The sequence below is a fragment of the Triturus cristatus genome, chromosome 4_1 (genome assembly GCF_964204655.1).
Source record: "Triturus cristatus chromosome 4_1, aTriCri1.1, whole genome shotgun sequence".
Lineage (NCBI taxonomy): Eukaryota > Metazoa > Chordata > Amphibia > Caudata > Salamandridae > Triturus > Triturus cristatus.
The window spans coordinates 957,874,516-957,894,446 of NC_140585.1; the positions used below are offsets into that span (position 1 = coordinate 957,874,516).

The 19,931-nt window shown below is 44.5% G+C and overlaps 1 protein-coding gene across 3 annotated transcripts in view; it reads left to right on the forward strand.

Annotated features, from left to right (window-relative positions):
- Positions 1–19,931, forward strand: part of CAPS2 (calcyphosine 2) — an 825,864-nt gene that overhangs the window by 477,326 nt on the left and 328,607 nt on the right. For all 3 annotated transcript variants that reach the window (XM_085653843.1, XM_085653845.1, XM_085653844.1), the window contains one exon: positions 12,531–12,649. In XM_085653843.1, the coding sequence (XP_085509969.1) occupies positions 12,531–12,649 (119 nt within the window). The remainder of the gene's footprint in view (positions 1–12,530; positions 12,650–19,931) is intronic.

Here is a 19,931-nt window from a genome sequence, read left to right on the forward strand (position 1 = left end):
AATTTCAAAAGAGTAGATTTTCTTTCAGGTCTGAGGAGATATTAAATGTCTGTGCTTTCACTACTCCATGCATCAAATATATGCTGGGGACTTCTAGACATGCCTGGAATTTTTCATGACTCATTTTAGTTTGTGTGGCAGGACACTAAGATCTGGATTATGGGTGATTTTTGTTCTGGGGACTCAATTCAAGCCATTTGTTAAAATGAAACTACAGTTAGGGTTATGAAAGGCAACTTTTAAAAAAAAAATATCTGGAAATTGGAACTCACCTTTCTAAATAGCTCTTAAAGGGAAAATAATCTATTTTACTAGAACCTTTTGCCCTGAATAATATTTTTTGCAGACCATCCCCTTGCTTTTTCAGACCTCAAATCCTTACCATTACTACTAAATACTAATGAAAAGGAAAACAGATGATTCATCTAGGTGGACAGAAAAATAGAAAACCAGGTCAGGCACACCAAACGGCCCCACCTACATTAAGCCAGTCATATTAGGTATACACTACACCCTAACACCTATTATATCAAGGGATTTGCAGTTGCATTCAATTTTTTACTTTTATATAATCCCTTCCATAATTTCAAAGTGGAAGATTGGAGAACAGAGCTGATGTCCCAGTTGCTTGGCACAAAAGGCTGTTAGATCCCATATATCTGCACTCCACTGTAATCACAGGCATTAGTTTAGGGTTCCAGTTCCTTGTCTGGATGTGTTCATTGCCCACACCCTACTATAACTTTTTGACAATAATCAGGGCCTTATATCATTATATGCTTTTGCGATCACTCGAAACTCCAAAGGCATGGAAGCAAAAAATACCAACATTTTGAATTTATTCTCTGCATGGTGGAAATAAGGTTTGCAGGAATACAGCAAATGTTGGCAGGGCTAAATAGACTATCCCAAATGTCATAAAAATTAGTAATACAGTTAGATCAATTTTAACAAAATGCATAGCTTTAACTAAGCCGCATAAATGCCTAAAATTTCGGACACTAAAAGACATTAAATGGTTGAGAATCCAAAGTCCCACATATATTAACAATCCATTAAAAGGACAAAAGATACCGAATTAACCATTAACTTGCAGCTCATTTTGCCCAGATACCACATTGTAAAGTGCAGTGTGCATAGCAGCTTATTATATTATTTAATCATTTAATTTTTTGTATTTGGAATATGTGAATAGTCAGTGCAAAGAAATATGGATCATGTTTGTCCACTTTTTTTTTACGCTAATTAAAGTGCAGGCCAGTGCACATTTGAAACATATTGTTGAGCTATTACACGGTGATTAAACTACTGTGAAAAATGCTTGTTTAACAACCATCCTTTTGGAAAGTCCAAGCAATACACTGGTGAATGTTGTGCAATGTATCATTCTGGAATGTTGGGCAGAGGAGAACAAAAGTTTGACAGGCATGCAGTATAGAAAATGAAAGGGCACTGTAGAACAATAACAAAAGTTTCAGATGTTGATTGGCAAATACATTATGACGAAACAAGGCACAATCCATCTTGCCTTTATGGAATTGGCCAGTGCACTTGATTGTGTATCACATTGTAATTTTTTTTGTGGTAATTGTACCGGAGTTCCTCGGCAAGAGTGAAATTTGAAGTTAATGGAGAGTGTACCAATCCCTCCACTATAGGAAGGGTTGTAAGACACGTTTGTTTGTTTGCTTCCCAGCTTTTTAATCTGTTTATTAACAATTTAGAATTATTCCTTCTTGAAAAGGGCTTAAATATGTCTAAAGTTAACAACCACTTTGTCACAATACTACTTTATGTGGTTGACATGTTTTAATGTCCAAGACCGCCAGTGGTCTACAAAAACGTTTGGATGCCTTTGCCTCATATTTGTATGACCTAAATTTTAAAACTAACCTGAATAAGGCAATCGTACTGACCTGGCTGGAGGCCTACTAAGCCCTGTTGTTTCTCATTTGGTGGCACAAGTATCGAGAAACCACGCACCTTTTCGTATTGGGGTATACAGTTTGATTCAGGCCCAGGCCGGGGGCAAGATGGTGAACGAGGAACGCTGCTGTAGGCTCGTTCCCCTCTGAGCTACGTATGGATGGGAGTTTGAGTAGCAGAGAGGCGGGGATGCGGCTCTCCAAAGGTGCAGTTGTATGCAAGTGAGCGCTAGCTTATTCTCTGGCAATAACACCACCCACTCAGTATGGTTTGCAGTGGAGTTTCAGAAGGTGTGCCTAATTGAGGTCGTTCACCGGACGAGTGTCGGGGACCGCATTCAGAGGACTTGTGGCATTGGGCATACAGCGTATGGAAACCGCCCTCCTCATCGCAACAGACGACATCCACTACCTACTGGACAAAGGATAAACAGTAGCCCTCATCCTCCTAGACCTCTCAGCGGCGTTCAACACAGTCTGTCACCGTACCCTAATATGCAGACTCCTCGACGCAGGGATCCAGGACAAGGCCCTCGAATGGATCTGCTCCTTCCTCTCCGGCAGAACGGGTCAGACTCCCCCCTTTACTCTCGGACCCTACACCAACCACCTGCGGAGTCCCTCAGTGGTCCTCCCTCAGCCCTACGCTCTTCAACATCTACATGTCTCCACTCACCCCCATCGTCAGAACCTACGGACTCAACATCGTGTCATACGCAGACGACACCCAACTCATCCTCTCCCTATCCAACGAACCCAACACCACCAGACACAACTTTCGAGAAGGCATGGAAGCAGACGCCAAATGGATGAAAACCAGCTGCCTACAGCTAAACACCAACAAGACAGAAGTACTCATCTTGGGCCCAAACCCCGACGCCTGGAACAACACCGTGTGGCCCTCGGAAACCCGCCCACCCCCACGGACCACGCACACAACCTGGAAATCATCCTGGACTCCGAGCTCAAAATGGACCGCCAGATCAACTCCTTCTTGTCCTCCTTCTTCCACACTCTCGGCCTCCTACGTAAGACCTTCAAATGGATCCCCCTCTAACACAGAAAGACCGTCACTCGCGCCCTGGTCACCAGCAGACTCGACTACGGCAACGCACTCTACGCCGGAAATAAACAAAATCCACACCCACAAGCAACAGAACATCCAGAACGCCGCTGCAAGACTGATCCTCAACCTGCCAAGACACTGCCACATTTCCCAGCACCTGCGCACACTCCACTGGCTCTCCATCGTGGCAGGTGTCACCTTCAAGATGCTCAACCACGCACACAAGGCCCTCCACAACACCGGACCAGCATACCTGAACCCCCGACTCAATTTCCACGCTCCCCAAAGGACCCTACGATCAGTCCAGCTCTCCTATGCCATGGTCTCCCGCACCAGAAAGACCAGATCGGGAGGCCGCTCCTTCTCCTTCCTCGCGACCAGAGCCTGGAACGCCTTTGCGCCCCACCTCCGACTGACAACACCGCTTCCCATCTTCGCAAGAAAACCTCAAAAACTGGCTCTTTGACCGACCCCCCCCCTCCTTGATGGACTAGAACCTGCACCCCCCCCCACCCTAACGCCTTGAGACCCTTATGAGTGAGTCGTCGCGCTTAACAAACGCCTGATTAATTGATTGGGCTGGGCGCTGACAGATCTAAAGGCACACAAAGCATCCAAAGTACGGTGCAAAAAGAAAGCCAAAGCCACCTGTGATAGAACAGAGCTCCAAGATACCACACTGGCATCCAGCAGACCAAGGAAAGATCAGGCCACTGCAGGCAGCCCAGCTGACCCTGGTCTCACTAACAAGGGGTTTGATCCACTGGGGGCAACAGAGAAGAATTTTGGCGCCCCTGGTACCACTGGGCCTCTACAGTGCAAGTCCCCGCAGCCGGCCATTACCGAGTTCTTTCAAGCTGCCGCCCAGCTTTGTAAGCCAGGCCCGCCAGTATCCATAGAGCTCACTGACATGGCAGCTCAGGGTAAGGAGTGCTGGGTCCCTCTGTCCAATAGCAGCAGCATTGTCGTGGAAATTGGTCAGGGGACCACAAGTGACTGCATGTAACATACCTGCACAGAGTGTAATGTTGGAGCCTGCTTCTACCGTCTCCTCAGCAGATTGCAAAGCTCGCCTAACAAGACTCAAGGAGATCTTTGCTAATGCTCAGCAGGTAATGGGTCAAACTGGGGGCAATAGCGGAGGAAGATCTGAGCCAGTTTCAGGCATGACTGGTCCTGGCACTCTGAGCCCTTAAAGTAAGGAAGACCATACCCTGCAGACGGATGACGGCACCGGGCCAAATGCGCTAACTCAGGGTAAACTGGACAGTGGAGGACTGACTGCTAGTGGGAAGAAGGACTCCAATCTCTCTGTCTTGGAGGTTTCAGGCGATAATGACCCTAGAGCGCACAAGTCCAGAAATAACCAGAACCTGGACTTCTGTTGGAAGGGAGGGCATAGGGTTTAGTCCTTCGCTGACGAGTCAGAGTCCACTGGTCTCAACCCCAGATAGTGAGGATGAAGCTAGTGCCTCCCTGTCTGAGGCCAGTGAAAGCATCTTCTCCACGGCAGCAGGAACTGCAGTTAAATGTCGGAGAACGGCTGAAGAGGCTAGGGAAACCAGTTTCAACTGTAGTGCTCCAACTCCACCAGTCTTGTTGTAAATTCACCCTGCCCACAGATCTGGTCTGACCATTTTTTCATACCTTTTTATATTTTATTAAATCACAAAACTATGAGACCGAATCGTCACAAGACTCCCACTTCTAAGTCTATGTGTAAACCTAATTGGAAGAATTTATCTATGAGACCCGAGCTGATTGAATCGCTTATAGCTACTGCTCCTAGGACAACAGGGAACACTACTGGAGACAATCAAGGTTTTTGTGATTGGTTAAATAAGATAGGCCACCAATTAGACCCCATTAGATCCCGGATCTCAAGTTCTAGTACCAGAACAACAAAGAGGAAAGCCCCTTGGTTCTCATCTGCCCTTCGGTTAGAACTGACAGAGCTAAAAAAACTGGAACGGAGATGGCGCAGGTTATATGAAGCCTCTGCGCGGGACATCTATAAACAAGCAAGAAGAACCTATCATGCTCATATAAAATCAGCTAAGAAAGCCCATTTTCTCCAGGCCATTTCTATGGCAGCTCAAGGCAACAAGGAGAAAGAAATTTTTAAAATAGTTAAAGATTTTACCAATCCGTTAGTTCTTCGGCAGGAAATCCCGCCATCCCAGAAACTCTGTGATGAAATTGCACTGTATTTTGAAAATAAGATCGTGGACATTGTTAAGACCTTCCCCCAAACTTCGTCCACGGTAGAATTCACAGATATTATGGAGAACATTGAGAGCAAGGAAAGCACTGCTTCCCTAGAAACATTCTCTCACGTAACGCTAGAAGACTCTTTAAAGGCTATTCTTGCCTGCAAATCGGGCTCACCTTTTGATCCATGTCCCGCATTAGTCCTACATACTCTAGCCACAGTAATGAATCCCATTATTAATGGGATCATTAACTCATCTCTTGCCACAGCGGATATTCCAAATGACTGGAAACTTGCTGCTCTTAAGCCTCTTCAAAAAAAAGCACTGGCCGACCCGACCACCCTCTCTAATTTACGGCCAATATCCCTGCTCCCCGCTCTATCCAAAATGACTGAGAAGTTCGTGAATTACCAGCTCACGAGTTTCTTGGAAGATAATAACATTCTGCATTCCAATCAGTCAGGGTTCAGATCTAATCATTCCACTGAATCTGCCCTGCTGTATACAGCAGAGACCCTTCGGATGGCCTTGGACCGGGGTAAGAAAGCCGTATTAATCCTACTTGACCTGTCGGCAGCCTTTGATACGGTTTCTTATAACATCCTTCTGAACCGTCTGGCTGCCGCAGGAGTAGGTGGGGCGGTTCTGGCCTGGCTAAAAAACTTTCTTACTAACAGACAACAAGTTACAGTGCTTGGTAATTTTCAATCGGAGGCCAGACCCCTTTGCTCTGGAGTTCCTCAGGGATCAAGCTTGAGTCCTCTGCTCTTCAACTTATATATGGTCCCCCTGATGAAACTAATTACAAGCTTCCAGATTAGTAGTGTTTCATATGCTGATGATACTCAGCCTATTTTAGTACTAGATGGTGACCATTTAGAAAGTGAGGACAATCTCAGACAGTGCCTAGCTGCTACTTTTCATTGGATGGCGGACAATCACCTTAAATGCAACGCTGGCAAAACAGAAATTATCCCTTTTGGTAAACAAAATTTGTTTTCCCCAACAACTTGCTGGCCTGAGGATGCTGAAGTTCCCCCTATGACCATCACCTCTGCCCGGAATTTGGGCATTAGGTTTGATTGCCAGCTATCCTTCAAACAACAAGCGCTGACAGTAGCAGGCTCATGCTTTGGTATAATAAAATCACTGAGGAAGTTTTTTGACCTCCTGCCATTGCCAGCTAGGAAGACAGTCGCAGTTGCTCTGATTACCTCCAGGCTGGACTATTGTAATAGTTTATACGCTGGAACCACTAAAACTGTTCTACGTAAACTACAAATAGTCCAGCACGCTGCGGCTCGTCTAGTACTACGCTGGCCTCGTAAATCATCTGCATCAGCCGCACTGAACACACTCCACTGGCTCCCTATTGGTAAAAGGATTCTTTTTAAGATCCTTCTACTTACTTTTAGGGCCTTCCATCAGCAAGGCCCGAAGTATTTGTGTAATGGCTTTAAACGTTACCATCCGGCACGTTGCTTGAGATCCTCAGGATTGAATCTGCTCACCATCCCTAAATTCAAGCTAGCCACCAAGGGTGGCAAATCTCTCTTCGTCTTGGGCGCTAAGGCTTGGAATGGTCTTCCCTCCTTCATTCGTTCCTTGTCGCAGGAGGCTCAATTCAGAAAGGCTCTGAAAACATGGATCTTTTCTCTTACTGATGCGGCTTGCCTGGCAATGGTGTAGTCTTGGTACCTGTGTGAATTATGTCTTCCCCCCTCAACTTTTCCAGCTGGTTGATTTAGCGCCAAGATGCTCCTTGGAGTGGTAGCCGCGCGGTATAAATTAAAAAAAAAAAACAAAAAAACAAACAAAAAAAACAAAGAGCCCCAGACGGCATCTGCTATAAAATAGGACTATTCAGATACTCGACTACTGACCCAGGATTGTGGGCATGAGAGCTCATTTATCTGCAAGGGTACTACTCACACAGGCATTGAAGTTGAACCAGGTGAACCAACATTAAAGCTTATCTATGGCACAATCAAAGTGCACTAAGCAGAAACCCTGGCCTAGAGCCGAAGAGCCCGGCTAGCTACTAAGCAACTAAAAGAGGATTTAAGAAAGTGTCCAAATCATGTGCAGAGATTGGTGAAAAACTCAATGTCATAGAAGAAAGAGCAACAATAGTAGAAACTGACGGGAAGGTCCATAAGGGACAGGTTGAAACTCAGGAAGGACAGCTCTGTGATATCATGTGAAAGATCGAAGACTTTGAGAGTTGTCAAAGGTGGAACAACCTAAGGTTTCTCTGGATAAAGAAGGGGGTCAAAGGCAATGACATTAGAACATTTATGTTAGACCTTCTCAAAAATTCCTTCCCAGAACTCGTGTCGTGGAACTGGGAGACGAAGGTACAGAGATTGCACAGATTCCCACTAATGCGTAAAAAGCAGGGCCACCTCGATGGGGCGAATGAGAGCTGTCCTAGAGCAGTGCTGGTCTATTTTGGGAATTTTCTTCTTAGACCAGCTATTTTTGAGAAGGCCCGACCTGATGCCCAGCAGTGCTCGAACGGTCTCTCATTTTTTGTACGCCCTGATTTATGCCACGTCACCGTGGAGCGCAGGTGGTGTTTAAGACAGCTGATGTATCCCTTCCAAGAGGCTGGGGCAGTAGCTTTTTTATTAGCCCCTGCCCGATTGAAAATCATCTTTAAGGGCAAAACTTGAACCTTTACCTCTAAGATTCAGGCGAAGGAGTTTCGGACAGCCTTGCCCCACAACACTAACTACAGTCTCTCTAGATCCTCTCATTGGTCTTTGTCTGGGCGAAGTGGGTTTAAAGCCTTATTCATTCTGTTGGGAGGGGGAGGGTCTTTCTATTTCTAAACTTTTATGAATTTGCTGAGATATAGTGATTAAAGTTCGGCTTATTATCTTAGATACTGGATAATTTTTACTTTTGTGCCTCCCAGATTGGTGGTCTAATACGCACTGTAACAGAGGAGATTCAGTTTTTATTGGGATTGATTTCTTCTCTTTTTCCCCTTCTGAGAACTCTTAGGACTTGAGGGGTTGTCTCCCCTTTTTTGTGTGCTCCTCTGATTGATAAACACGCTTGGGTATATACATTGGGAGCCGGGGGGTAGCCTGCAGGGGCACACACAAGAGCCATGGGCCAGTGTGGTTGGTGGCGGGAGGGTGGTGAGGGGTCAGGGAGGGAATGGGGTGGGCCATGGGGGGATGAGTGGGAGGAGAGTCTGGGTAACTTGGGTTTTTGTTGGTCATAGTAGGTGGAGCAGCAGGGAAGGGGCAGAAAAGGGTGTGTTCACGGTGAAGGTTGGAGGGAGTGCAGATCAGTACAACAGAGAAGCTGAGGGATACCACCGAGCATATTCGCGGGGTGATAAAACTCTTCGACGCAGCTGATGTTGCAAACAAGCCCATGGTAGTGGCCCTGTTGAATGCCGAAAAAGCATTCGACAGGGTCACGTGGGAATATCTATGGAAACTCATGGGCTTGTTTGGATTAGGGATATTTTATATTAACGCAGCGCAGGCACTCTATTACAAACCTGTGGCCTGGCTACAAATGATAGGAGGTCAATCTGGGCCAATCCATATTGAGAGCGGAACGAGACAAGGGTGCCCTTGCTCTCACCTGCTATCCGCATTCTATATTGACCCCTTCATTCGTAGTTTAGAGGCTAATCCAGCCATATCACCAGTAGGATGTCATGACTGGGAGATGAAAATCTTAGCGTATGCCGACAACATTGTTGCAGAAGTTGCAAATCCGGATGCCACGCTGCTGGTAGTGGAGTAGGATGCCTCCAACTTGGGCAATTTTTCAGGATACTTGCTGAATAGCCATATGATGCAATTGGTGGTGAAGCAGTGAATTATCACTCAGGATTCACAGGTGGTTGAGCAGGCAGTATATCTAGGTATTAGTGCAAAACCTGATCAGTTGGCTAAGACCAATATTGCGTCAATATTCAGAAAAGCAAAGCAGGATTTTAGGAGATGAAATAACCTTCATCTATCCATCGTGGGTAGGTGCATTATTGTGAAAAGGCTATTCCTGCAGAATATCTCTTCCGCATTATCCTGTTAGAGTTTGAAAACGTATGGTTTAAAACAATGGACGCTCTGGCCTCCAGATTTATATGGTCAAACTGCAAAACAAGTAGAGCGATCAGGTATTTGACTTCACCCGGGGGTACCAGCTGGCCGCCGCATTCCAGTATATGAGACCTCTTCATGGGAAGTAATGATGGGGCACATTAGCCCATAGAGCACGCACCCTCAATCTATGAGCTAATAAGTGGAACAGATGCTAAGGGATGCATGCTAAGGCTGGTGGAAACCAGCTACTACCAGAAAGTTCGGTTCAAAATGCTATGGGCAGCTTTTTAAAACTGGGCGGCCTTTTGTTAAAAGGTTGGATTAGGGAGATTGAATTGGTATACTCCAGTGCAGGGAATCCGATATTGCTAGACATATTTCAGGATACCTGCTTGCTAAGGTGGAGAGACAGGTTCTTTTAAAATTGGGGGATTTCTTTCAAGGACAGAACTTGGCATAATTTGAGGACTCCGGGCTAGATTTGACCTGAATCACTGGGATATTTTTAAAATACTTGCAAATTAGCAATTTTATGCAAAAGCAAACTGGGGACCTTGTTGGGTTTTCTAGAGTACTTCTCTTGTATTTGTTGTTAGGGTTTAAGAAGTGTATCATCAGCTCGACTTTCTTAAACCTGTGCATTGGTATACCGGATGCCCTAAAAAATGCCAGCAGAGATTTGACTTCAATAATGTCAGCTTCTATGAGTCTCTGAAGCTCAGTCGGGACTCTGCTCTTTGGGCCTTCAGGCACAGCATTACAAAAAAAAATTTGATCTATAGTTTACTCTCGCAAGATTTCTAAGTGGGGGGGCATAGAGGGTATACGTTGCTCACACTGTCAAGCTCTTGCAGTGGATTTGATCCATATGTTTTGTATATGACCAGGGCTAGACTCACTCAGATCAGAGATCTCAAAATTTCTGGGAGATGTCCTTAAACCACCCTGGTAATGACTTCTCAAATGATGCTATTAGGGGGGCATGGGTCTGGGGATTCTTCATGTCGGGAGCCCTTACTATTCAACGCTATGGCAGTATGTCGTCTTTGCATTGCCTCAGCATGGCTTGAACCACAACCCCCCTCCTTCCAACAATGGCAAGGGAGCTTCTTCTCAGTTTTTAACTTGGAGACTGCGCTTTATGAGTGTAATGGAAGGAAGGCCAGGAGGAAAGGAAAGAAAATATGGGGGCCCCTTTCAGAAGGGATAAATTCCCACCAGCAGGCCAGTCTGAAAGCTGATTGAAGGGTGCCATGGAGCCCTCTTATGATATTGCTGGATGGTTTACGTAAACAGATATCTGTATGGTTAAAACACTTTATACCTCAAGCAATTGCACTTTTATAGTATTTTTTAAGAAATATTAAGATCCGGATATCACTTTTTGCTAACGTGGGTATTGCACTTTTTGGCACTGGATGTTTGTCTCAGTATTTTTATGCCGATTAAGTTATGAATCCTGCATATATGTAATTTATCTTATCCAAAAGTCTATAAGAGAATGTTTGGATACAGGCGGCAGAGCGGCCCTGATCTTATTGGATCTCTCTGTCGCCTTTGATACGGTGCCCCATCGCCGACTACTTGATCGTCTTTCAAGCACTGGCATATCGGGTCTGGCTTGGGATTGGCTCAAATCATTTCTAGAGGATAGAACGCAGCAGGTTTGGATGCCTCCGTTCCCCCTCGGCTGCAAGAAAGGTGACCACGGGAGTTCAGCAGGACTCCACTCTGAGTCCCCTTCTTTTCAACCTATATGTTACTCCCCTGATTTATCTAGCAGAGGAGCTGGGAGCCAAGATTATAGCTTACGCAGATGATACACAGCTCCTCTTCATGTGAAAGGAAAACAACTTGTCCCCGGATCGAGCTAAAAATTGTCTTTCAGCCATCGTTAAATGGCTTGCTGGCTCAGCTTAAGTGCAATGAGGACAAGTCTGAGGTACTTCTGTATGGGTCTTACCGCCCACAATTTAGGGAGGCTCTTTGGCCCACAGAGTACCCTCTGTCTAATTCTGTTGGCAATCCTATTAAGAATGTGGGGGTCTGGTTCAGTGGGGACCTCTGGTTTTCCATGCAGATAAAAAAAACATTGCCGGACTGTGCTTTGGTACATTTAAATCGCTCAGGAAGTTCCTCCCAATGCTACCCAGGCCAGCCAAGGAAATGGTGACTCATGCCCTTATCTTGTAACATGTTGACTATGCCAATGCACTGTATTTTGGCTTGCCTGGATACCAGCTGAATAAATTGGAAACTATACAAAATGCCGCAGCTAGAACTCTGCTCGGCATCTCAGGAAGATAGAGTGTAAAACAACAGCTACGGGACCTTCACTGGCTTCCTTTGGCTCAACGTGTCCAGTTCAAAGCCCTCATTCTTTCCCATAGAGCTCTCCACGGATCTGGGTCGCCTTATTTTAGGAGACGCTTTGGTTTTTATGTCCCCTGAAGACAATTGCGTTCAGCCGCGCAGCGTCTAGCTGTGATACCCTGCTTTCGCCTCACTCGAATGGGTGGCAGTTCTTTATCTTTTAAGGCAGCTGAAGCCTGGAATTCCCTTCCATTTGAACTGCGGAATACTCAAGACCCCAGGCTGTTTAAGAAGCAGCTAAAGACTCTGCTCTTAAATTAATCCACAGTTCCTCTCAGCTCCGTTGCTTTGGCAGTTGGCTTCTGCGCCGGGACACTCTTGAGTATCCGTGCGCGATATAAGTGTTAATAACATAACATAACAAATGTCTCTGTCTGGGTTGCAGGCACTGAACTTTTCTATTATGAACTGTTTAACATGATTTACTATTTGCTTTGTGACCTTTTAAGAACTTTAGGATTCAGGCAAAGACATGTATCAAGAACTTTAAGAATGTGGTGATGTGGAAGCCAGGTTTTGGTACTGTTTGTTATAACCCGCTGGGCATTATACTCATTTGCAGCTGTTATATTTAACATATATGGACTATGTACACCTGTGCTCTTTTTCGACTATTTAATATCAAGCATTAATTGCTATCGTTATGGATGTAGATCTCTGATGAACTGTTGATTAAAATCCTTTTTTTCTGTCGTTGCTCTCCTCCCTTGTATTTCCTTCCCTGATTATGTAAGAATGGAAATATTTTTACAAAGCAGCGAAAAAATATTTTAAAAAGAATATGAAAAAGTAAATGTATAAGGATTGTGAAGAGAAAATAGTATTCAGCTATGTAACATTTTCTCACATTTATTTGTTTTTACTTTGATATCCCACGCAGGGTGCAAATCTGACCTTTTCGACTGTTGATCATGTTAGCCTTTCAGAAAGTGTTAAGAAAAAAAATGTTCTAACTATTCGTATTGTAAGTGTTGATGAAGAAGCTTTGGATTACCTTAAGTGAGTATTTTTTCTTAGACACTATAATTTTAGCATATGTTACTTGAGATAATGAATATTTTAATGACAGATTTGCAGATCTAGATAGTGTTGATGCTTTTTTACTGGCTCTCAACTCTACCATTAACGAGAACTGGTTCTTATTGCCAACAGGTCCGACAGCAAAGAGAATGAAATCCGATAACTCATTAAAATAAATAGCTTCGGACATATCAGTGTATGAGTCTTTTGAGATATTTATGGATAGCCATCAAGGGTTGCTGGTGGACAATTTTCCTCTAAGGGAACTAGAAGCATCAGTTCTTACATCTTTGATTGTTGCTGGAGGTTAATAGTAGATGAGAAATTGGATAATGATAGTCTGTCATTTCCACATGTGTTGAAAACTCTAGACGCAAAGCCGAGTGACAGAGCAATGTGTCTCCTGGTGTTTATATTAATCATTTAATAGGGAGCCAGAGTTATAGTATCTGACTCGGAAGAAGAGGAAGAGCAGAGTAACTATCTGAGGTATGGGTTAAAGTGGTTGCAGCTAGGAAGATGCCAGAAACCTGCTAATGAACAACCAGCTTATAATTAGATTATTGGCATCTAGATAAATGAAATTTCCCACCTGGTATGGTGCTTGTGACTATCTAGGGGAGGAACGTTATGAACAATGAGACAGGCAGATGTATTACTTCTTCATATTAGGAAGACCAGAACTGATTTCCAAAAATGCTAGTCTCTTAAACTTTTTTAACAAAGTGAAACACTAATTTCAGTTGCTACAATTAAGGTTAAACAAAACTGGAAATTGATGGCTTAGAGAATGGGGTACACTAAAGTAACCCACTCTGAGACGGTTACTGATGAATTCAAATGCTATCTATGTATCACATTTCTCTTTAATACACAGGAGAATAGAGTAGACTCCTTAACATGTAATTGCTAAAATCTCTCCACAAGGCATATTTCAAAATTAATATATGATTGCATTTGTAAGTGCAAAAAGACTATGGTGCATTGGCCTGGGCAAGTGATTGAACGAAGCTCTAGAGCCTTTTGCTGAAAGTGGACCTCTGTAGTGGCTATAATGTTTCCTCCAATTTCGAGGCAGAGTCCGGCATATATCTTTGAATGATCTGAGATTATTTCCTTGTCCTGGTTCATAAAAAGGCCTATCAGCAAGACCTGTGTAATATCAAGCTCTTGTTATGCTATATCTTAGTGTTCATACATTTGATCAAAATTTGCCATGATAATTAAATGAATTGGGTAGAAGAAAGTAACCTTTTCTGTGTGGTGATTAATTGCAGGCAAGGAATGCGAGTGGGTCACCATATAGTGAGTTTCACAAAGTTGTTGACCTTGCTGTAACTGGTGGTATGGCACTACTACACTGTGCATCAATTGAGTCCGCAGCATCATTTGATAACATCCACTCTATAGGCAAAGCTGACACAAAGGGGTACACCTGTTTGGCCCATTCATATTATTATTGAGCTTGTAGCCTGACACATGGACAAAGGGACAATTTATCAAAACACGATCTCTGGGTAGGGGTGTTATATGTGATAGGTCATAAGGCTTACTCACCTTTGTTCTGTATTGGGGAGTTGAGTTGTGTTTTGATGTTGGATTGCAAAATAGGCAGTTACATTTCACCCAAAGTAGCCTGTTCATCAGTGACTTAATATTCAGGCTCACTTGTATGGAGTTACAACGCAGCTTAACACTGTTCTGACAAATGCACAGATCAACCATACAATTTTTAATCCCAGCAAAACAAACTGTGGCTTCCCCCAGTAATCAGTACGTTCCCCTCTTTTACTTAATACCTGTGTACTACCCCTGTCCTACTCAGGATCCCATAATCAGTGCCGCAGTCCCTGAGGGGAAACCTTAACTTACAGGCCCTGGGTAACCCTGGTACCATTTATCAGGAAATTATGAATGTTAGCTTATGACAATTGGGTATAGGACAAACAAACATATATGTTTAAGGTTCAGAGCACTGGCACTCTGGTTAGCAGGCCTCATTGCACTCTGAGTCGAAAGACCAGCAGTATCAGTCCAAAACTTTTGGGGGGGGACCTTACAAAAAGAGGCATTTCCTTACAGCAGGTGCCTGGTCACGCTAGACTGGGTGAAAGTTGAAATTTAAGGCAGACCGTGGTGGAGCACTGGATGGCTAAAGCGACCAGGCTCGACCCGGTTGGAAGTTTTACTTTCTCTGACATGGAAGTCAAAACTCCTTAGCGTGGCAAGGCAGCAGGCTGTGGCCTAGATGGGTCCCACAAGACTAAGTCCCTGTAAAGCTGTTGAAGGGGAGAAAATCAAAATTCATGCCCAAGGAAGATCCCTCGCTGCTCAGATATTTTTGCCACCTTGTCCCGGTGAAGATTTCTATCTTCGGACTTAGTCACTTTTTCTGAGCTCTGATTCCTCCAGAGGGCAAGGCTGCAAGCTGTAGCCGAAAAGGGCTCCACAAGGCCAGATACCCTTTCCATGACATCCTGCTAGAAAGGATTTGCTGCTGTGGAAAAACACCAAGCAGCAGCTACCTGACTTTTTGGCCCAGCTGCAAGCAAACCTTTGTCGAATTGCAAGTTTGTCCCTGCCCTCTGGAGGTCTTTGAAGCCAAAAGTTTCTAAATCACAGATTTCTCAGGATGTTAGAAAGAGTACACTTTGACACAACTGAAAGTCCCAGGATCTCAGGAATAGCACTTGGAGGGCAACACTCTACCATCAGCAGAGTTTAGGGCAACTCCATTTGGAACTGGCTGGCTTGACTCTTCAGGAGAAGGGCTTCTAGCAGCTTGTTGTTTCCCTGTAGCTTAACAGGCGGTCAGCCAACTGTCCCTTGCAGTCTACTTCTTTGTCCTAGGTACAAGTGGGAGCAGGGCCAAGGGGTCTCTCTCCACAGGTTCAACTGCAGATCCAGTTCTTCTTTTGCCTTCCACAAGTCCAGACGTGTTTCGAAGCTGGTACTGAGGGTTCAAAATGTATGCCCAGTGCCAGCCTGTGGGCGGGGAATACTCTTGACCACTCCATTACCAATGTGGTAAAAGATCCCAGGGGTGCCCTGTGGCATTTTTTCAACATAGTAATTTAATATCCATCCAGACAATTAGATTGGATTTTAAATTACTATTAGTTTGAGTCATTGAATCATGATTCTAGCTATTCCTAAAGTGAAGGCATACATTATGAGGTGTTCTAATGTAACCCAGTGCTTTTCTATGGGAGATGTAGTCTTGGCACAGTAAAAAACAACTTCAGAGATTTTTCACTACCAAGACATGTAAAACTTAGGTACATACATCTGACTTTTTAAATACCACTCACCCTGACATATAGGAACTTAGGGCTTATCTTAGGGATACTTTATCATTATTAAAAAGAAAGGTCTGGACCTGGCAAAAAGTTTATTTTGCCAGGTTGAATTTGCAGTTTTAAAACCGCTCTCAGGCTTCAGGGGCAGGCCTGAAGACATGTTTTGTATTGTCACTTTAGTGGTGGCACAATAGGGGCTGCAGTCCACTAATTACATTTAACTCACAGCCCTTGAGTCCACTGAGTGCCATATACTATGGACGTATAGGTAAGTTGAATGTGCAAACCATGATTTTTAAACAGTTTGACAAGGTTTTAAGTGTCAAAGCACATGCACTGGGGCCTAGTTAGCAAGGTGTGAGAGCAAAGAGTAAAAAAAAATCCAACAGCATCAGCCCCAGGAAATGGGGGTGATCATGAAAAAAGAGGCATTTTAACATTTGTTTATTAATTTTGTTTTATTGGTAGGAAAGATTTTCTTTGGGCCTGCCGTTTTCTTGTACATTCTGGAAATATTCTGATAGCATGGCTTTCAAGTCTAGGATTCCCTTGTCTCCGTATCCCCTTGTCTCCGGATCCATTGCAGAATGCCATCTCTGTCCCTGTAGTTGAGTATTTTTGCGACAAAGTCTCTCGACGATGAGCCCAGCGGTGGACTGGCAGAGGGGCGAGGAGGTCAATGCCCTATAGGCTCTTTCAATGACAAAAAACGCCATCAAATTATCTGGGTCCATTATATTCTTTATACGATTTTCAAGGAAGACTTCTGAGGCATCCATTATTTGCTCTGGGAATCCTACAAAGTGAAGATTACACTGCAACCTACCCTTTGCATCTTCAAGTCTCTTATCTAGATATTTTGCCTGGATTTATATGGCCTGAAGCACTTCCACTTCCTTGGTCAGATAGCATACATTGTTCTCCGTTTGTAAATAACACTCCTTAACTTTTCCTAGGTCAACCCTCATAAGGTTTACCTCTGTGGCCATTTTCAGTTCAAATTCTTCCTTAGAATCTTTGATGGCTGCCAGGATTGGAGTACCAGATGGTCCTGTTGCAACTGACAGGGATCAGTCTTCTGTACTATTTTTCTTTCGCTTATCCCCTTGTCCAGCCCCTGTAAATTGGTCCATCTTAGTTTGTGGGAGGTTATAAATGATAGGTTGTGCCCCATGTTACAGTCAACCTGCGCACATCGGAGTAAGAGTGTATGACTACCAATTACAGGATATTTGTAGTCCGTCAACTGAGCGGTTTATAGCTGACTGTATATGCGTCCTTTCTGATTAATATTCTACTGATACTGACTATGAGTTAATTGTTCAGGTTGGCTAAAATCTCAGTTTCCGAGACAAGAGGAAGTTTGGATTATACGTGCATGTCTGGCTCTCCTCAGGATCTCCGAATCCTCTTTGATTTATGTGATCCCAGGATTCACCAGTTCCCTGATTTCCTGCGTGTCCTGGGACCAAACTATCTGAGCTTGAGCTTGTGTTGCACATTCAGAAAGGTCTGCCGCCACTCTTTTGGCTTTTATTCTTTCCCAGGGACAAATTTGCTTCCATGGCCTGGGTGATCAAGCCCAGCTGCCCCAATTCAAAAGGCCTGTGAAGGGATTGGGGCCCAGAGACCACTTATCATTTAGCTTTTCTCCTCCCTACGGTCCAGCATTGTGTGGAATAACTCCGCTACATTTAGTATTTTGAAAGTGTATAGTGCCTAGGTCCACTACTTGGTCTCATTGGGTCTCAGTGTTCTCTATTGTGGGGGCCAAGAACTTGTCACAGTGTAAATTTGTAACAGGCTCATCCTTTTCCTGGTGCCACTTTTCAGGGAGCACCAGAGCAGCATCCGGAGCTCACTGTATCGCAGGGATGTACAGAGATGGGGGAAGGCTGGGGCACATGAAGGAGAGAAGCCCCAGCTCATCTCAGCAATGTCCACCTGTCCACCCCCACATTTGTAAGAGGTCACCCCAAATAAATGTAGACTCGTGACTGCTCTTCTCAGAATCTGTCTGCCTGATCTGCATTGGCCGGCAAGACACGCCAGTGTCAACTGTGTGCCCCAGTTTCTCTGCAGGCTGACTGCTTACAGGGGAGGCAAACCAGGAAAGTCTCTCCAGGTCATTGCCCAGGGCAGGGGCTTCCCTTTGCAACTGTCGCAGCTCTTCTTCAATCTGAGACCCTGCACCACATCAAAGCTACTCCTGGCTCATTCATTGAATCGCCTAAGTTCCTGTCCTTTGCCAGAACCGTTCTGTCGTCTGGCTTCAGCCATCAACAGTCACTGATCTGGACCCCTCGGCATACACCAGGGGCATGTCCAGTGCTGTCCGAGTCCCCTAGTAGCAGCTTTGTGACTTATTGGAGGCACAGACATCTCAAACGGCCATCAGCGTGGCCGGGTAGCCATCTTAAGTGGAGGCCCCACAGCCAAGCCCAATCGTTGAATAGCCTCTCGGAGATGTTGATTTCGCCAGTTCTCTACAACAGTAAGGTCATCAGGTGCTCCTCTGTGACTCTCGCCCCCTGTGGGCGCTGCACCACACAGGATCTCCAGATGCATGAGGATCTTCCAGGAGCTTGAGGAGCCTCAGCTCAAGATGTGTTGTCAGCCGTCTTGGTTGGACACAACCCCCAGTTTTAGCCATATTGAGCAGGATTTCATAGTCTCTCCTACATTAGAGGTTACAGTCAAATGTCCTCCTTACTCTTGACATGCTGCTCTAAGCTCTAATTGTGTGAAATTGCATAATCCCGAAAAAATACAGCTGCAGCATCTCAGCCACACCAATGCACATTCAGTGTGTGCTGAGCTACGGTCTGCTGAATAGCTGGAAGTTTGGAAGTTACCCTTCTCTGAATCCATGGTGTAAGGAAGTGGGTTATTAGTTTAAGGGGGTGGCCTTACTCCCTTAATTCTGCTTAACCCAAGTAGCTACTGAGCAAGCTGCAGAATTTTCCCTAGAGGATTCCAGGATACATTAGATCAGTATCAAACAGCAAATTAGCTGGGAAAACATTACAAAATCTGCGAAAATTTAGTAAACAAAATGATGAAAAAAATATTAACAGAGAATTAGTGTGAGGACCTGTTTGGGAGTCCCAGGAAAGACATGTGTTACCAGGCTCATACTGTTATGATCAGAACCTTTTACCAGTTGTGTCCTGGGGTTTTCCCTTCTATTGAGCCAAATATTGAACAACAAGTATACCCATTTAGAACTTGACCCTCCGGGCAAGATGGAGCAGTCCAAGGCTTACTCAGGAAGTAGCGCAGGGTTAGAGATTCAGATCTTCATACAACATCCAATAGCAAATAATAATCAATGTCCAGCCAGTGTTTTTACTTATAAACGTGAAAGTACTTCTAAAAACAACACAATATTGTACATAGTCATCAATGGGTACTTCAGTTGGTACACCAGTATCTCCGGTACAGCTGTTTGAGAGGCAGCCTCTCAGACAGGTGTCAAGTGGCTGTTCAGTGCATGTCTGACATTTATCCCACTAATAGGATCATGTGGGTAATGTTCGCATGGAACTCCTGCAGACCTGGTTGAGGCCTTTCTAAGAGGTGTGATTACCTAATCCTCAAATCTCATGCCCCCCCCCTTCCTTGTGTTGCACCCTTGCACAGTACATTTTGGATGGATACATCTGCCTGTGGATTACTTACCTTTTGAATTACCCCTTGCGCAGCATTTTACAGAAACTTTTTTCATAGCTCTCCCACGTTGATGAGAATGTCACAATGGAACGGCACTGCTTTCGACTCCGCGTGACCTCATCAGAGCCATAAGAAGACTGTGTTGGCGTGCTAGCATCAGTTACCTTTTTTTCCGCACCGTCAACGCGTAATGGTTTTTCTCCATTTCTTAGTAGTTTAACATTGTTACAGTCATCTGTAATTGTAGCAGTGTGATGGCTGCCCAAAAAAAGTCTGGGTTTAAAACTTGT